The following is a 17,118-nucleotide window of genomic DNA, read 5'->3' as shown; positions in this document are numbered from 1 at the left end:
TTGGACATTCAAATGATTTATTTGCATGATTAGTAATCACATTTCCAACAGTGCATCAAGCATCTGAGAATAACATTATTTTGAGTAAAAGCAAAAATCTTCTGGAGACTTCCCCTCTCTCAGGTCCAGGAGCTCAAATGTCCACCATGTCCAGCAGTGCAGAGAGATGGAGCTCAGAGGCAACTTCCTCTTCCCTTGAACTCTGCATCAGCCTTTCCAGGTGCTCCAACCGTTCACTCACAGATGTGCCTGTTGCCTCTGACAACTGCAGCTGCTCCCCTGTCCTTTCATTCTATTTAAATAAAAAAGAACCTAAAAATAGTTTTGGGATATCCATAAACCCAAATACAGTCTCATCAAGGGCGGTAGCTCTGTCTCATGTTAGAAACTTCATCTGGGGCCTACTGGGCTCAACAAACATGCCTCTTAGCATCTATCCTACATCCTTCAAGCCTCTTCCAGCACACACATACATAGCTGGTGACATCTGCACATAGAACGTTTCCTTCAGATTGTATTAACAACTTTCAGTGTCAGTCATTTTAATAAAATATCACTGTGAAGGGCTATGAGCTATTCCATCGTACGACCTGTGATAGCTTAACCAGACTCTCATCTTTGGATATTTAGTTTCCATTTTTTATGCAGTATGATTAACACTACAGTGAACAAAAAATAAACAAAAAAAATACATTAATTTTTGTTATATATAGTAGTTTCTTTAGGGCAAAATTGTTAAGTCAAAGTGTACAAATATTTTGAAGTTATCTGCCAAACTGATAAATGTAAACAGTATGTCATCTTAATGTGCGTTTCTCCCCTACCAAAGGGCTTCCTAAAGCCAGTCCAGGAGCATACTTTCTACCTGTCCAGCATTATGTATCTATGATGAAAACTCTATTTTTGCTTCTTTTACCACTGAAGGAGGATGGTAAGGTAGAAAGACCTTGAACTTTGGAACCAGCCAAGTCTGGCTTTGAAAAGCAGCTCCGCCACAGAGCAGCTGGACACTCCTGGGTGAGTCCCTGACATCTGTGCTCTTACCTTCCTTGTTCATTAATTTTCCTCAGGGAAAGTTAATCCCAGAAAGGGAGATTGCGGTGATGCCAAGGCCTGGACATTATGTGCACAAACAGAAGCCACCGTCATCACCTTTGTTATTCTCCTCAGTGCCCTCACTGCACGCCAGCACGCAATTATGGGTTTTGTTCAGTTCTTAAGCATGTTTTAATTCCACTCTCCCTTCATTTCACAAATAGAAACACAGAATTAGTTGGGCCTCTGTAACACTGACAGATTAAGTTTAAGAAAATATCTTATTTAACCTGATCATTTATTGGTCATCACAACATCACACGATGAATGGAGACGTTACTTTTCCCAACCATTCTCTAGTCGTGAATTCTAATTCAAATGCCAAATGTACTCTCCTCCCACCTGAGGGCTAGTAGCGGTCACTGTCTTCATCACAGGTTCAATAGTCTGAGGCAGAGACACCAGAGTCTGAGGAAGGTAGAGGGGAAGGGAAAGGGACGTTGAACCCGTAAACACTCCTGAGTCTGCAGACAACCACTGCTGAAGCTGATCTTCAAACCTAAAGCATTTGAGAACAAGGAAGAAAACATTTAACTATCATTCACTTTTCTCCTATAAATTGTTTTAATTTTTTAATTTTTATTTTTTTTTATAGATTTTAAGTAGGGGCGCCTGGGTGGCACAGCGGTTAAGTGTCTGCCTTCGGCTCAGGGCGTGATCCCGGCATTATGGGATCGAGCCCCACATCAGGCTCCTCCGCTATGAGCCTGCTTCTTCCTCTCCCACTCCCCCTGCTTGTGTTCCCTCTCTCGCTGGCTGTCTCTATCTCTGTCAAATAAATAAATAAAATCTTTAAAAAATAAAAAATAAAAAAAAATAAAGATTTTAAGTAATCTCTACAACATGGGACTCGAACTTACAACCCCAAGATCAAGAATCACATGTTTCACCAAGTGAGCCAGCCAAGTGCCCCTACTTCTAATTTTTTAAAGCTTTGCTTTTTACTAAGGATAGAACAAAGTTATGACATCAACTGAGAAGCAGAACCATACCCTTAAAAAATTTTAATCTTCTCTTTAATTTATGATACCAAATTAGATTTAACGGAAAAGGTGGTAGTCATTCAAAAACTGCTTTTGCATGTAACAACGTTACTCGTAATCCTCTCGTTCGGTTTATTTTCTCTGGCTTATTTTGGTGTTATAAGTAATTCTTGTCTCTCTTTTCTTAAGATTTATTTATTTATTTTAGAGAGAGAGCACGCAAGCGGGAGGGGCAGAGGGAGGAGAGAGAATCCCAAGCCAACTCTGCAATGAGCAAGAGCCCAATGTGGGGAGATCACGACCCAAGCCGAAATCAAGAATCAGATGCCTAGCCAACTGCACCCACCCAGGCGCCCCAGTAATTCTTATCTCTTGATGGATTATCCAAATGTATAGATTGATGTTTATAGTTAAAATTAACCCAAAATAATATCCCACTGCCACCTAACACACTTCAGAGCTGTTCACTCCATACACTTGTCTTTTCAATAAAAACAGTCTGATCCAACTGCTTAAATGATATGGACCTAGGAAAATCTACTTTGGAAATCATGACACATTCATTCACTCTTCCAACACATATTTATCAAGCCCCCACCAAACACTAGGCACCATTTTAGGTACCATGGATACAGCACTGAAAGAAAACACACAAGGCCTGGTTGTAAGCAGCTTACACTTCAGTGAGGGGAGATAGATAGGAACACAAGGTAAGGGAAACGTGGTCTAAAGGTGAGGAAGACAAAGCAGATATATGACCAGAAGCCTGGGGGGATAGGCAAGAAGGGCCTCACTGAGAAGCAGACATTTGAGCAGAGACTGGACGTGACTGCAAGGTAAACCATGGGGATATCACGAAGGTGGCTAAGGAGTTCAGCAAACACAAAGGCCTGGCTGTGCACTGCCAGGCATGCTGAAGGGCCAGAAAGGTCAGAAAGGAAATGGGATGCAGATCATGTAGGGCCTGCCTACCTCATAAAGATTTTGCCTTTGATTGGAGAGGAAGTCACTGGCAGGTTATGCGCAAAGGAGTAACACTTGAAAGGCTCACACTGGGTCTGCCAAGATGAGACCACAACCCGCTGCAAAAAATGGTCTGATACTGAATATATTTTTAATAGAATAGGATTTATGGATGAACTGGATGTGGAGGGATAATTCCAAGACATTTGGCCAGGGCAGCTGGAAGGATAAAGCCCCATCAAAGGAGGAGCTGATTGGGGGAAAATTGGTAATTCAATTTGGGATGTTAGCACTGAAATGGCCATCAGGCATCCTATAAATGACTAATGAAGATTTCAAGAAACCAGTTGGATATGCCAATCTGGACTTCAGAGAACTCAGGGGTTGAGATATAAATTTGGAGTTGTCAGAATACTGATGTTATTTAATAATCCCTGAAACTGGATGCTTTCACTGGGGAGTGGGGATGTAGATGACACAGAAAATAGGTGGGAGTACAGGGGATGAGGAAGAACCAGGAGAGTCCTAGGGGGAGTTGCCAGCTGGGCAGGAAAGGGACTCAGGGCCTCCTGGAGTCAGGAGGGAGAAAACAAAGGTACGGAGCACTGCCGGGGACAGGGTTCATAGTCTGCAGTGACCCTGACCAGAGCAGACATGCGGGCAGAGAGTAGTTCAGGAGAGACTGAGAAAAGAGGACAGAAGTGAGGACCACACTGTTCAAGGAGTTTACAGCCAAGGGAGCAGAAACTCAGGGATGGTCCCCAGTCTGGCTGCTGTGGGAGGAAGGGGACACAACAGAGAGGGATGCTCACTGGAGTGTCCTGAGTGGGTGGGAGATGGAATCTCAGCCAAGGGGAGGGGCTACCCTTGATGATAAGCTAGACCCAGGGATGCTGCTGGAGGTGGGGGGTGGGTACGGACCACCTTGTAAACTGCCTTCTTCCTGGTTCACTTAGTGAAACCATAAACACGGGTGGCGGGAGATACAGAGGAGAGTCTACAGTCTGGGACGATGCACGGGCACCCTCAGGCTTGCCAAGGGCAGAAAGCTGGTGCCAGCCACGCATTCAGCACTCACTATTCACTGAAGACACTCCAGAAGCCAGCCACACTTTCTTCCCACCAGAAAACTTAGGACTGACTCTCAATAATGAAGAGTAAATGAAACCGATTTCAAATAAAAAACAGTTGAAGGCATACTAAGGCCCTGCCTTTGCCTTCAAAGAGGTTATACTTAACATGTCTGACTGGCCTTTCTTAAACAAAGTCACGTCACTGGGATCCTTACTAAGCCAGCACAAAGAAGCCTAGAGCATACCATAAACAGAAGGAAATGGACTTCACCTCTTGCTCTCCTCTTTCTCCAGCAGCAGACTCCGAGACAGACACTGGGCCAGGAGCTCCTGGGCAGACGATCCACACATCAGATCCTGGGTGCTGGGAACCCGCCCCTCTGGGCCACACTCCACATTCCTCTTCCCTTTCCGGTGCATGTGCACTAACGGAGCCGGAAACTTGTTTGCAGGATGAAAAGACTTTATCCCCAAACTGTAAGTACATGTTTTGAAATGGTTATGGTCAGGAAAGAGAGGGAGAAAGGGTTTCCCCAGCATCAGGAGTGTGGGTGTAGACATAGAGTCCCAGACCTTGCCTATTTCTGGCTTCCCTTGGGGTCAGTCAGGCTTGGGCACAGAGGGAGGGCAGCCTCTGCCTTATAGAAGAGGCTTCCCTTCTCTCCTGGGCAACTGGGTGCTCGGAGCCTCTCCCCTCAGAGTTTAGTTTCCCATCCCAGGGTTATCAACAAGGTCTATTTTCCCCTAATAGTGGCAAGGTTATTATTTTTACATTTAGCTCTTAAATCCATGTGTAAGTAATAATCACAAAGAGTGGGAGAAAGGGGATCTGTTTTTTCTAAACAAATGCCAATGTTTACCCTCTTCTCACTAGTTTGGCATGGTACTTTGTCACATGTGGTTGCTTCTGGACTTGCTGGTCTACTTGTCTGCTGTAACTTTACTGTATGTTCTGATATCAGGCACAGCAGACCCTCCTTGTTATTCTGACTCAAAATTTTCTCAACGACTGCTACACATTTTCTCATCCTGATGAATTTTAGAATTAACTTGTCAAGACCAGGGGTATAAATCCTTTTGGGTTTTTTATTAGAAGTGCCCTGATTTTACAGTTTGAGAACTGACATCTTTATAGCATTGCATTTTCCCATCAAAAAGCTAGCCAGGGGCGCCCGGGGGGCACAGCGGTTAGGCGTCTGCCTTCGGCTCAGGGCGTGATCCCGGCGTTCTGGGATCGAGCCCCACATCAGGCTCCTCCGCTATGAGCCTGCTTCTTCCTCTCCCACTCCCCCTGCTTGTGTTCCCTCTCTCACTGGCTGTCTCTATCTCTGTCAAATAAATAAATAAATATAATCTTTAAAAAAAAAAAAAAAAAAAGCTAGCCAGTCCCTCATTTACTCAGGTTTTCTGAGAGTTCCCTTCACAGGGGTTTAGTGCCTTTCCTGGGTCAGTTTATGTCCGTATGCTCGGCGTCCGTTGCTGCTGTAAATCAGTTTTAACGTGTGGAAATGACAGTTCCTCCCACCTTTCAGTATTTATGCCATCTTATCTGTGTCCCTAAAATGGGCAGCATTTCCAGGACAACAGTGAACAAACGACATTAGGGGCAGCTCAGGCTGGTTCTGACGTCAGTGTTTCTAATGTCTTAGCAAGAAGGAGGGGTTTTTGGTAGTTTAATGGTAGAAAGCCTTACCAAGCTAAGGAATTTTTTCACCCAAGTTTGATAAGAAATTTTATTAGGAATGAGTATAAATTGGGATGGGAGGATATAAATCTTAAGAAAAGCATTTAAACACTTACTGAAATGATCACTGTTTCTCTGCTATAACAGCAAATTACACAAGTCGATTTCTGTTGACATGGTTTATCCTGGGATAAAGCCTACTTGTGAATTTTTTTATGTATTACAAGATTATATGTGATAACACATTTTATTCAGTACTTTTGAACCAGGTTTGTAAGTCAGATGAGATGTCAGCTTTCTTTTGTCTACACTCTCCTGGCTATGTTACGATTTCAGGGTCGGGTCTGGTAAATGACATGTTTGCATGAGAATGATCTGTTCCTCGCGTACTTGTCAGTATAGACACACAGTGGGCTAGATTCTGTGTGTAGAACATTCATGTTCTATGTACTCTGGAGGAGAATAATCCAGTTTGCTCTGCTGGCTGTTGGGACATAAATACACAATGGACACAGATCTTACCGCTCCTGACTCAGATGTAGCCCCTTCTGTGTTTGCATTCTGGCTTGTTCCCATGACAAAGGAACATCGTATTTTTTCAAATGGTTTTTAAAAAAATATACACATATCTGACCATCTTCACTCAGAGCCTCTGAAAAACACAATACAAAAACACATGAAAAAAGAATATCAAAAGAGCAACAAGTGACTGCTTGAAATCTGCTTAAATACACCAATTTAAGGACAAGCCCTACTGATTATAAAGTCACACAATTATGTGACTCCCATGCTTAACCAAAGATGCCCCAACGTCCATGTCATTTATAGTTCAGACAGGTTCACGTCCAGACTGTGGCACGGACCGTAGAACTACTCAGAGTCGCCAACATCTAACTTAGAGCCAGCCTCGGGGCCCATTTCAGGAAGGTAGGCCCAGGCTCTCCTGGAGCATTCCTAGCTCCTCCCAATGCTTACAGTCACCTGGAAGTCACGGAGGCAAGCCCACAGCACCGAGCACTAACTACCTGATGTGACAGGAAGCCTGGGGGGCGTCCAGTCCCTCAGCTTGTGGTTGATGCACAAAGCAATGACATCGTCCCATGGGATCTCGGCAACGGAAGGCCCTGGCCCCTGACCCGGGGAACGGCTTGTGCTCTTCCACCTGCGGTAGGTCCTGCAGAGCAGGTTTTCCACCTGGGACTGGAGGATAGGCTGCGTCTGGCGAGAGCTGGGGATCTGGGAGGCATACTGGACGACCATGGAGCACACGGGGAGCCAGGGCGCTGTAGAGAAAGCACCTCCTCAGTTATAAGGTTTGCCCAAAGTACAGGCAGACGCGCCACGAGATGTTCTCTACATTTTTTTAGAAAAAGACGACTGTGTATTTGAGAAGTTTGTTTTCAAATTTGAAAACAACAGAACCACAGCTGCTTAGGGAGGGAAAAGCATCCCCCTCCCTGTGTCCCAGTAAGAGATGCAGTCACCCTGTACAAAATACACAACGAAGAGTCCACCCCAGAGGCTCTGACTATACAGGCCTGTGGTCGCACCAGAAATCTATACTTTAACCAGCAACCAGGTGGCTCTGGTACAGGAAGTCTGGGCTTCCCTTGGGGAACCCTGCCCTAGTTCACAGCACAGAGGATGTATGCTATGTGATTTCCTTCCCTTTGGGTTTCTTCAGTAACAAGCATCTGCTGGACCTACTGAAGACCACACCCCGAAGTTTAGAAGGGCACCTGAGGCCTCTGTTCCACAAGGCCCAAAGGAGAATGGTCCTGCCAAGGCCACGTGCTGTGCCACATAAGAAGCAAACAGCTTCATTCCCTCCTATCAGTGTCAACAAGAGAATGGACAACCTCCTCGCCCAGCCCAGGGGACCTATAAAGTCTTCATCAAAACAGCCTCACCTGGGCACAACCAGAGTCACAGAACAGAGGCGGCTTTGAACACTGGTGTTAAAGCAGCACTGAGTGGCATGGCCCCAGCAGAGCCAGCAGTGTGGACAGGGCTACATGATCTCCATGCTCTTTGCCCCCACACACTGTGGCAAAGGCAGGACAGAACCTGCTGTCAATTCACAAACCACAGGCCTTGGGCTATGCATTCCTGCCAACACCACTCACCACCTTTTTCCTTGGGCTGTGTGGACACCCACAGACTGCTCTATTGGTGGTAAAGAGCCAACAGCCCCCGCCCATACACTGAGCCCCAGCTGTGTCTGACTCCTGAACCAGAAGGCAGGTGGAAGTAGGTATGGTGTGGGAACAGGAAAGGAGAACATACAAACCTCACACTAGTGCCCAATACCTGCCAGATTGTCAGTACAGTAAAAAAGGGAACGGAAGGCTTGGGTGTCCCACATTCCTCCCCAGCCAGGACCCCTCAGCATGAGCACGCACCCCCTGGGGGTGGAAGATCCATCTGTGGAAGCTGGAAGCTGAGCACAGCCTGCCTCAGCCAGGCCAGGTGCTCCGGGGCGTTCCAGTGAAGGTGAGGAAGCAGCCGGCTGCCCCCCGCCTCGGCAAACTCAGTGACAGGCCAGGACAGGTCACACAACTGTTCAGAGGACACCAGGGAGGCCAGGAAGTGCAGCACACTGTTGAACAGCTCGATGATGGCTCCGGGCTCCTGTGAGGCCAGGCCGCCTTGCCGCCTCTCTCTTCTGTCATGGAAAAACCGGCCACTAAACTCACGACCAACCCCATCTTCCACATACTGAATGAGGGTCTGGCAGCAAAGGTCAAGGGAACAGGGGCAGTGGGAGACCAGCCACTGCACGGCCCGTGAAACCTGAGACACAAAGACGGTCAGAAGAGACTTGGTTAAACAATGCATCCTGTTTTTCAGAAAACTTCCTGAAGGTGCCCCTCCCACAGCTGCCACAGCAGGTGCCACAGTGAGCACCAGCCTGTCAACCACACTAGGAAGCAGGCAGAAACTTCCACTGCAGTTGAGTTCGGCCTCCTAAGCCTCCCAGAGAGGGGCTCCAGGTCCCATCCTACCCCAAGGAATACAGCCTGCAGGATCACCCCTGGAAGTGCTTAGGCCCAAGGGAAACCATTCCTGAACATCGTCTTTACCAAGCACAGAAAGGGAAGCTGTGTCTCCCCCTGCTTAGGACTACCATCTCACTGCATACCCCATGCTCTCACACCCTGTGTATCTTTCTTCCTGCAGTTACTTTCACTGTAATTCCCAGTACTTTTTTCCCTAAATGTAACTGTTACAACAAAACCTCTAAAAAAATTTACATGAACAATTTAATTGGTTGCAGATAGCAAGACGGTGGGGCATGTCTTTTATTTTGATTTCTGCTTATATTTTTTGAAAGCTGTCTGTCAAAACATAAAGTTAAAAATCCAAACAGTAATATGTGGAATTTAAGAAACAAAACAGAGGATCATAGAAGAGAGGAAAAAACAAAACAAGACGAAATCAGAGAGGGAAACAAACCAAAAGACACTCTTAAGCACAGGAATCAAATTGAGGGTTGCTGGAGGGGAGATGGGTGGAGGGAGAGGGTAATTGGGTGATAGACATTAAGGAGGGCATGGGATGTAATGAGCACTAGGTATAAGACTGATGAATCACTGACAACTTTCTTGGAAACCAATAATACATTATATGTTAACATAAAAATAATTAATTTTTTTAAAAACCCAAGCAGTAATATACACTACATTTAAGACAGAACAAAAGGGGACAACTGATATGTCTTACTGGGCCTTTAAAAATGATGAAGACTTACCTTAGTTGTGCCTTGTAAATCATTAATGGAATCAGGGATCTCAATAACGGTATAATCTGAAATCAGCTTAGCGGAAACCAAATCCTGCAGCATCAGACCTTTGACAGAAGCAAATGGAGGTCACCTGTCTTCTGCTCTCAGTGTGCAAACAAACTAACACACCTCACTGTACTGACCCCACCCAGCCCTGCTCCCCGTCACTGCTGTCCCTTGACCCCCTACACCACACTGCCAGCACTTCCTCAGACCAGGGGCTCGCCCCGTTTCTTAAACATGCTGGTTCATCCACAAAATTGCCTTCACAAACCATCTTCCACTTCCTTCTCCATGGCGTCCCCTCCTGGGCTAGGTACAAGGACCACGAGTGGAAGCGCAGGCTGAAAGGGCTTGGCCTGAAGGAGCTGCTTGAGCTGCAGCAACGCAGACAGCCAGTACACGTCCTCCTCCGCCATGTCCTCGCTCTCCACTTTGGGGGGAAGCAGCAGCATGAGCCCACTGGCTCCCAGAAGCTCCTTCTGCGTCTCCACAGCATCAAGGGCGCAGTCGCTGAGAGCACCGTGAGCCACCTGGAACAACATCTAGACCATCAGGAGGGACAACCAGGGGACAAAGCAGCAGAGACTGTGAGCCCCAGAGCAAGTACAATCAAATGCTCACTGCTCTCTGCGCTGTCCTCCCTCCATAAGACTGTAAATTAGTGCAAGAAATAGCCAGATAAACAGATAATTCAGCCTCTAGCTAGAACTGTGTTTGAAGATGATACTTTAATCTGAACAATTACCCTTAAACAGGTATAAAAATAGGTAAGCCCAAAACACAAACCAACCAGGTACGCCCGTAACGACAGAAGGGGGTAAAGTCAAACCAGCAGCAGACAAGGATTCTGATCAGTTTTTAGAAAGCATCATGCGGATGGGAACAACCACGGGATTAAGGAAGCAGAGGAAGCTAGACCTGAAGGGCTAGAGATGTAGGTATGGGAGGAACCAGACCGGCTGAGCCTGCAAAAGCCCCAAGCACTCAGACCCAGTGGCACCAAGAGCCAGAGGCGAGGTTCAGGACCACATGGACAAGTCATACACAGAGCAGTGGCCCTACACGTCATCCATCCACCTGCAGGCGGCCTCTAAGTGCATCCTGCCCCCTGGGGATGCAGACATAGTGGAGGGACTTAGCACTGGCCACTCCCCACTTGTCCCAAGAGGAAGAGACAAGATGAATCCCTTCTAAAGAAATCAAACAATGCAAGAGACACGCAGGTCCTGACATTTGGGGGTATCCCCCCAAAAGGTGGGCTTGCTATTCAGTGACCCTCTACCCCACCCCAAACACAGAGCCTATGACCAGCCTTTTAGGGCCTCATTCAGGTACAGGCAACTTTAGATAAGGTGTCTGAGGAGAGCCTCCAACATAAAAGAGAGACTAGAATAACAGAGAAAAGGAAATCCAAAAGGAAACAAATAATGCAGGGGACGTAAGAAAACTCAGACCTCAAAAATCCTAATTTCCTCTGATGATGTGTCCAAAAATAGTCACAAGATGATATGATAAAGTCAAATACGGATAAGAACAAGGAAATGAAATGATATCTACGGAATAAAAAACCCAAGAGAACATCTGGAATAGAAAGTCAGTGAATCTCCCAGAGCACAATACTTAAAAACAAGACAGAAAATTGGGTAGAAAGGATAAGCAGCTCAGAGGATTAACTGATGAGATCGAACACCTGTCTCGTAAGAGTTCAAAAGAGAAAGGGAAAAAAAGAGAAGGAAAACAGGTGGCAATGAGATACAAGAACATCCCACAAGTGGAACAGTCGTCTCCAGCCCGCAAGGACCTGCCAAGCCCAGCACAGTGAGTGCAGGCAGTCAGCACCAGGCATACCCAAGTGGACTTTCAGAACCCAAGGACAAAGAGCAGACTTCTAGAGAAAAACAAAACCAGGTCACAGAGAAAAGAACAGGAATCACCTCAGACATCTCAACAACTCTTGATGCCAGGTGACCATGGAGTAAAACTGGAAGGAAAAACCTTTCAATCCACACTTCTACAAGCCTCACTAAACCATAAAATAAATATGAGGGTAAACACATGTTCAGAGAGTCAAGGAATCAGAAAATTCTATTCCCACAGATCCTTTCTTTGGAAGAAACTGGAAGATGCACCCCACCAAACAGGAAACTAAACCGAGAAAAAACACAGCTGCTGCTGTCAATGGCAGGACCAAATAAGCACTTGGTAGGAGTCAAGTGTGGTCCTAAGAACTCTACAGGTATAACTCACTTCACCCTCAAGGGCACCTTGTGCAATGCCACCACGTGGTACCTGTATGGCCTGGGGCAATTTATTCTAACTTCTTGGAACCTCAGTTTGTTCTTAGATAAAAGAAGGATCATAAGATCTTACTTACATGGGGAATTTATAAAACAAAACAAATGAGCAAAGGAAAAAAAAAAAAAAAAAGAGGGACAGAGACAAACCAAGAAACAGACTCTTAACACAGAGAACCAACTGAAGGTCACCAGTGGGGAGGTGGGTGAAACAGGTGACGGGGGGTTACGGAGTGCACTTGTCATGATGAAATAAATACATAAATAAAATAACATAACATAAAATAGATATAAGCAAGCAGGAGCGGGAGAGGGGAGAAGGACAGCCATAATTTGGTTTACCAACCAGGGAGGAGGTGTGCTTGACACTTCCCCCCACTCCCCTAGCTTCCTTTTCCCACCGGGACATTAGCTCCTGAAAAACGGAGATTTGTGTTGCTTTCTGCTATATCCCCAGCACCTGGAATAATGCTTGAGACAGAAAGTCACTCAATAAATACTTGTGAAATGCATATCTGAGTGAATGGATGAGGAATGCAGTGTGACTTCTGAAAGAGAGATGCTTTCTCTCCAAGAGGTACAAGCCAGTCTGAGATTGATTAAAAACCAAAACAAAGAAACAAAGCAAAAACTGAGGAAGGGGAGGAAATGAACAAAATGAAAATCAGGAAAGCTCAGAGAGCAGAGACCCTGTTGTGTTATACAAATAAACAATAATACAAAATATGACCAAAAAAAAAAAAAAAAGAGGGCTCCTCAGAGTACTACTCATATACAAGGAACTTGCCCAAGGTCAGAGTCAGCAGGGGAAGGAGCAGGACCATGCTATTGGTATGGAGACCCAAGTGGCAGCCATGCCCTGGGATACAAGGTCAGCCCAGAGGAGAACAAGATGATGACACTTTCTCAAAGGAAGGGATAAGGCGAAGTGACAGCATCTGGAAACCTCTACTAAGATGTATACAGCCCACATGCTTGCATATTTGTGTAAAAATTAATGAAAGATACAGAGAAAACTACATTGAGAAAATAAAGCAACTATTACTTGCAAAAAAAAAAAAAAAAAGAAATGTAGTCACAGAACACTTACTGGTTCTGGGGCAAAGAGCAGTCACATGGCCATCAAAATGTGACCCTACTCACTGTGATAAGATAAAGTGATGATGTAGCCACCCTGAAAACTGGGGAAGGCTGAGTAGGACCATGATATAAGAGTTCACTCCTCACCTAGCATAGGGTGCAGCCATGAAGACACACCCACGATCTCACCTTCTAGTGCCCATCCTCTTGCACGATCCCCTACCCTGACTCGCTTTAAACAGAATCAGACAAAAGTGATGGGATGTCACTTCTATAATTAGGTTACAGAGAGACTCTGCCATCTTGCCCAGCTGATGGCAGCCAGCCGCCATGTTGTAAGCTGCCTTATGGAGAGAACCCAGCCACAGACTGCAAGGAAGTGAATCCTCCAACAACCATGACAGTGAGCTTAAAAGTGGATCTTCCCTCAGTCAAGCTTTCAGATGAGACCAAAGCTTTGGCTTACATCTTGATTTCCACCTTGTGAGAAACCCTGAGCTAGAGGACCCAACTAAACCACACCTGCACTTCTGACCCACAGAAACTGTGAGATAATAAATGTTTGCTATCTTAAGCTGCTAAGTTTGGGGGTAATTGTATAGCAAAAGATATATTTTAATGGAAAGTCAGTGAAGAATCTAAAGTAGGTAAGTTGAGAAAGAGCAACATAAGCATGTGATCTGGAAACACAACAGAAATCAAGCCCTGGGGAGAGGGACTAGGAGTGGGGCAAGGGCTGATATGTCTTATTATAAATCATGAGATGTGATCTGACTCTTTAACTACATGCAAGTACTGCTTTGATTAAAAGACTTAAGAATAAAAGCAAGATGAACAACAAACTAATTGTCCAGTTGGTGAAATCTGACTTTATGGCCATAGGAAAAAAAAGAAGAACATGAACCAAGACATGACTGTTAACCCTAAATGGTGAGAGCATAAATGGCTCTTATCATCTTTATGTTTCCTCTGTATTTCCTTATATTTCTAAAGTTTCATACATGTATTACTTTTACATTTAGAAAATAAAATAAGTAGTATTAAAATGGAAAAACACAGGCGCCTGGCTGGCTCAGTCAGAAGAGCATGTGACTCTTGATTTCAGGGTCATGAGTTCAAGCCTCACATTGGGTGTAGAGTTTACTTAATAAATAATAAAAATAAATAAAATAAAATGGAAAAACAAAATAAACAAAAACCCTACAATCAAACTACAATTTGAAGAAGTTCCAATTTGAAGAGGGAACATGGACTAGAGTATCACTTGCAGATGAGCAGTGTGGCACGAAGGTAACTTTCTTCGGAAGAGGAGAGGTCTGAGCACAGTAGGCCAAGTCAGGACGTACCGGAGACAGCAGATTCTCACTGAGCCCTCATTCGAGCATGCAGCCCAGCGAGCCCTCATGAGACCTCGGTGCAATGAGTCATGACCACATTATAGAAAGCACCACGACTAGGCTCAAAGAGCTGGCCAGAGCAGCAGCTGCCAACCCCAGGTCTGCTCCATCCAGAAGCCCACACTTTCCGCCCTGCACTGCTATATTCCAAGCAATAAAATACATAGCTGGGCTTATCTGAATACATACACTAATACCACTAATACCTAAAATGTATTTATGTAGGCTTGAAGCTAATGAGGAAATAGGTTCTCATTAAGCAAGAATCTCTCAGGTAATGGTTGCCAGAGGGGTGGGAGTGGGGGCTCCGCAAAATGCCAGACAGTGGGAGGTATAAGCTTCCAGTCATGGAATGAATAATCGGGGGATAAAAGGTATAGGACAGGGAATATAGTCAATGCTACTGTAACAGTGCTGTACGGTGACGGTAAATACATTGTGGCGAGCACACCATAACATACAGACTTATGGAATCACTATGCTGTACACCTGAAATTAATGTTAACATTGTATATCAACTACACTTCAATAAAAACAAAATAAAAATTAAAAAAAAAAAGATTCTCTCAGGGAACCAGTTAACATTTGTACTATACAAACACCTATAAAGAACAAAAATTAGAACTTATAATCAAAAACTGAGGACAACTTGAATATAAAACAAAACCAACTGACCTGAAATGCCCAATACTGAACTTACATAGTAGCTAGGACCAAGTTTAGTGAAAACTGCATAAGATTAAAAACTATGTATCAGGAAGCTATTACAATAAAGATGTCAGCTATTGGCAAACCACATGACATAACAGGCACTGCATTTTTGTGAAATGCTCTGTCTCTTATCCCTCTTGGGTTAATTACCAGAGGCCCATGGAGTTCATGGCTCCTGATTATGTGAATCTATGCATTTGTTCAGGGTGGCTCTGAGTTTTCACCAAGTTCTCAAAGAGGTCTGTAACCTGAAATGGTTAAGGCTCACTGCACTCCTGCGAATCTAGCTTGGTATGTCACACCAAGAGGAAGTCCATGGGATGTCATCAGGACACAAGGAGGAACAGACATGATACGGGCTTCTGAGCCTCCTACACTCCTTCAAAACTTCAAGGCACTTATATGATTCCATCAATGTCTGGGAATGAGTGAAATAAGAAAATCACAGAAGTGAATACACGTGATTCTCACCCACCTTTATACACACGTTGACAGCGACAGTCTGATCCCCTTTGCTGCTAAGCGCATGAAATAGAGCGAGTGTCTGCATGCCCCCAGCCTCGCTGCTTGTGTCGCCCACTGAGCCATCACCTCCCATGAACTTGACTTGTAACCAGTTCGCTAAAATTCTGTGAATAAAAGAAAATGACACTTCAAAAGATTCTAATTCTAAAAGTAAACTATAAAGATTTTTAGGAAAAATAAGGAAGACAAATACCAGAGATGTAGGTTCACAGACATCAACTCTTACTGTAAAGCTGAGCTGGACAAAACAGGCTGCGATTTTAAACTGAAGCTAGGAGTTCTGCAAGGGCAACAGGAGAGGGCACTCATGAACCGGGTCCATTGTAGTGTGATTTAAAATTCTGAAGCACTAAGATTGTGAGCAATAGAAAAGGTACTTAAGAGTGTGAAATACAGTGGGACGCCTGGGTGGCGCAGTCGTTAAGCGTCTGCCTTCGGCTCAGGGCATGATCCCAGCGTTCTGGGATGGAGCCCCGCATCAGGCTCCTCTGCTGGGAGCCTGCTTCTTCCTCTCCCACTCCCCCTGCTTGTGTTCCCTCTCTCGCTGGCTGTCTCTCTCTCTCTCTGTCAAATAAATAAATAAAATCTTTAAAAAAAAAAAAAAAGAGTTTGAAATACAGTTGACCCTTGACAACACAGGTTTGAACTGTGCGGGTCCAAGTATGTGCAGATTTTTTTAATAACGACAGTACAGTACTATAAATGTATTTTCCTTATGATTTACTTAATGACATTTTCTCTAGCTTTATTATAAGACTATAGTAATATAATAGATATAACATGCAAAATACATGTCGACTGTTTATGTTAGGCTTCTGGTCAACAGTAGTAGTTAAGTTCTGGAGGAGTCAAAAGTTATATTCAGATTTCCAACTGTGTAGGGGGAATTGACCTCCATAAACCCCATGTTATTCAAGGATCAACTACATACATGTTTTACAGAACTAAATTTCATGCCTGAGCTCTTTAAGAATTATTGTGATGTGTATTTCTTAGTGAACAAACTTATTACTGAATCAGAAGACAGCTGTTTTCTTCTAAGAAATGAATCACCATTTAAATACTTTCAAAATACCACAACTCTCTTCTTTGCTCAGCTGTCTTACAAGCTTTATGACTTTTTCCTTAGCTTGCATGTGTTTCAATAGTAACTGCTAAAAAAGGAATGTATTCAGAGAACTTAGTATCCTCAAACACTGCTAACAGGAATGGAAAAATGGTTCAGCCACTGTGGAAAACCGTTTGGCAATTCTTCAAAGACTTTTAAACATCAAGTTACCTCACAACCTAGCGTTCCACTCTGTATACAACACACGGAACTGCAAACATCTGTCCACACAAACACGTATCATGAGTGTTCATCACAGCAGAATTATTCGTAATAACCAGAGAGCGGAAACAATGCAAATGCCTACCAACTGATGAACAGATAAATAAAATGTGTTATAGCCATATAATGGAATGTTATTCGGCCACAAAAAAGGAATGAAGGACTGATATCTGCTACAAGCCAAACCCAGAAAACA

At 44.5% G+C, this 17,118-nt stretch overlaps 1 protein-coding gene across 7 annotated transcripts in view; it reads right to left on the bottom strand.

Moving 5' to 3' along the window:
• Positions 1–17,118, bottom strand: part of LOC103680678 (minichromosome maintenance complex component 3 associated protein) — a 51,113-nt gene continuing 33,995 nt past the window's right edge. For 5 of the 7 annotated variants that reach the window (XM_040621765.1, XM_040621766.1, XM_040621763.1 and 2 more), the window contains exons 21-29: positions 15,543–15,696; positions 9,857–10,115; positions 9,550–9,647; positions 8,201–8,591; positions 6,824–7,081; positions 6,321–6,450; positions 4,386–4,589; positions 1,438–1,594; positions 1–292 (exon numbers count right to left, since the gene is read on the bottom strand). In XM_040621765.1, the coding sequence (XP_040477699.1) occupies positions 134–292; positions 1,438–1,594; positions 4,386–4,589; positions 6,321–6,450; positions 6,824–7,081; positions 8,201–8,591; positions 9,550–9,647; positions 9,857–10,115; positions 15,543–15,696 (1,810 nt within the window). In that variant the 3' untranslated portion in view covers positions 1–133. Of the gene's footprint in view, positions 293–486; positions 1,243–1,437; positions 1,595–4,359; positions 4,590–6,320; positions 6,451–6,823; positions 7,082–8,200; positions 8,592–9,549; positions 9,648–9,856; positions 10,116–15,542; positions 15,697–17,118 lie in introns of those variants that run through there. The other 2 variants (XM_040621767.1, XM_040621768.1) reach the window with 2 other exon arrangements.

This window comes from Ursus maritimus, unplaced genomic scaffold (assembly GCF_017311325.1).
Source record: "Ursus maritimus isolate PB19 unplaced genomic scaffold, ASM1731132v1 scaffold_4, whole genome shotgun sequence".
Lineage (NCBI taxonomy): Eukaryota > Metazoa > Chordata > Mammalia > Carnivora > Ursidae > Ursus > Ursus maritimus.
This window is presented reverse-complemented; position numbering and strand designations above follow the sequence as displayed.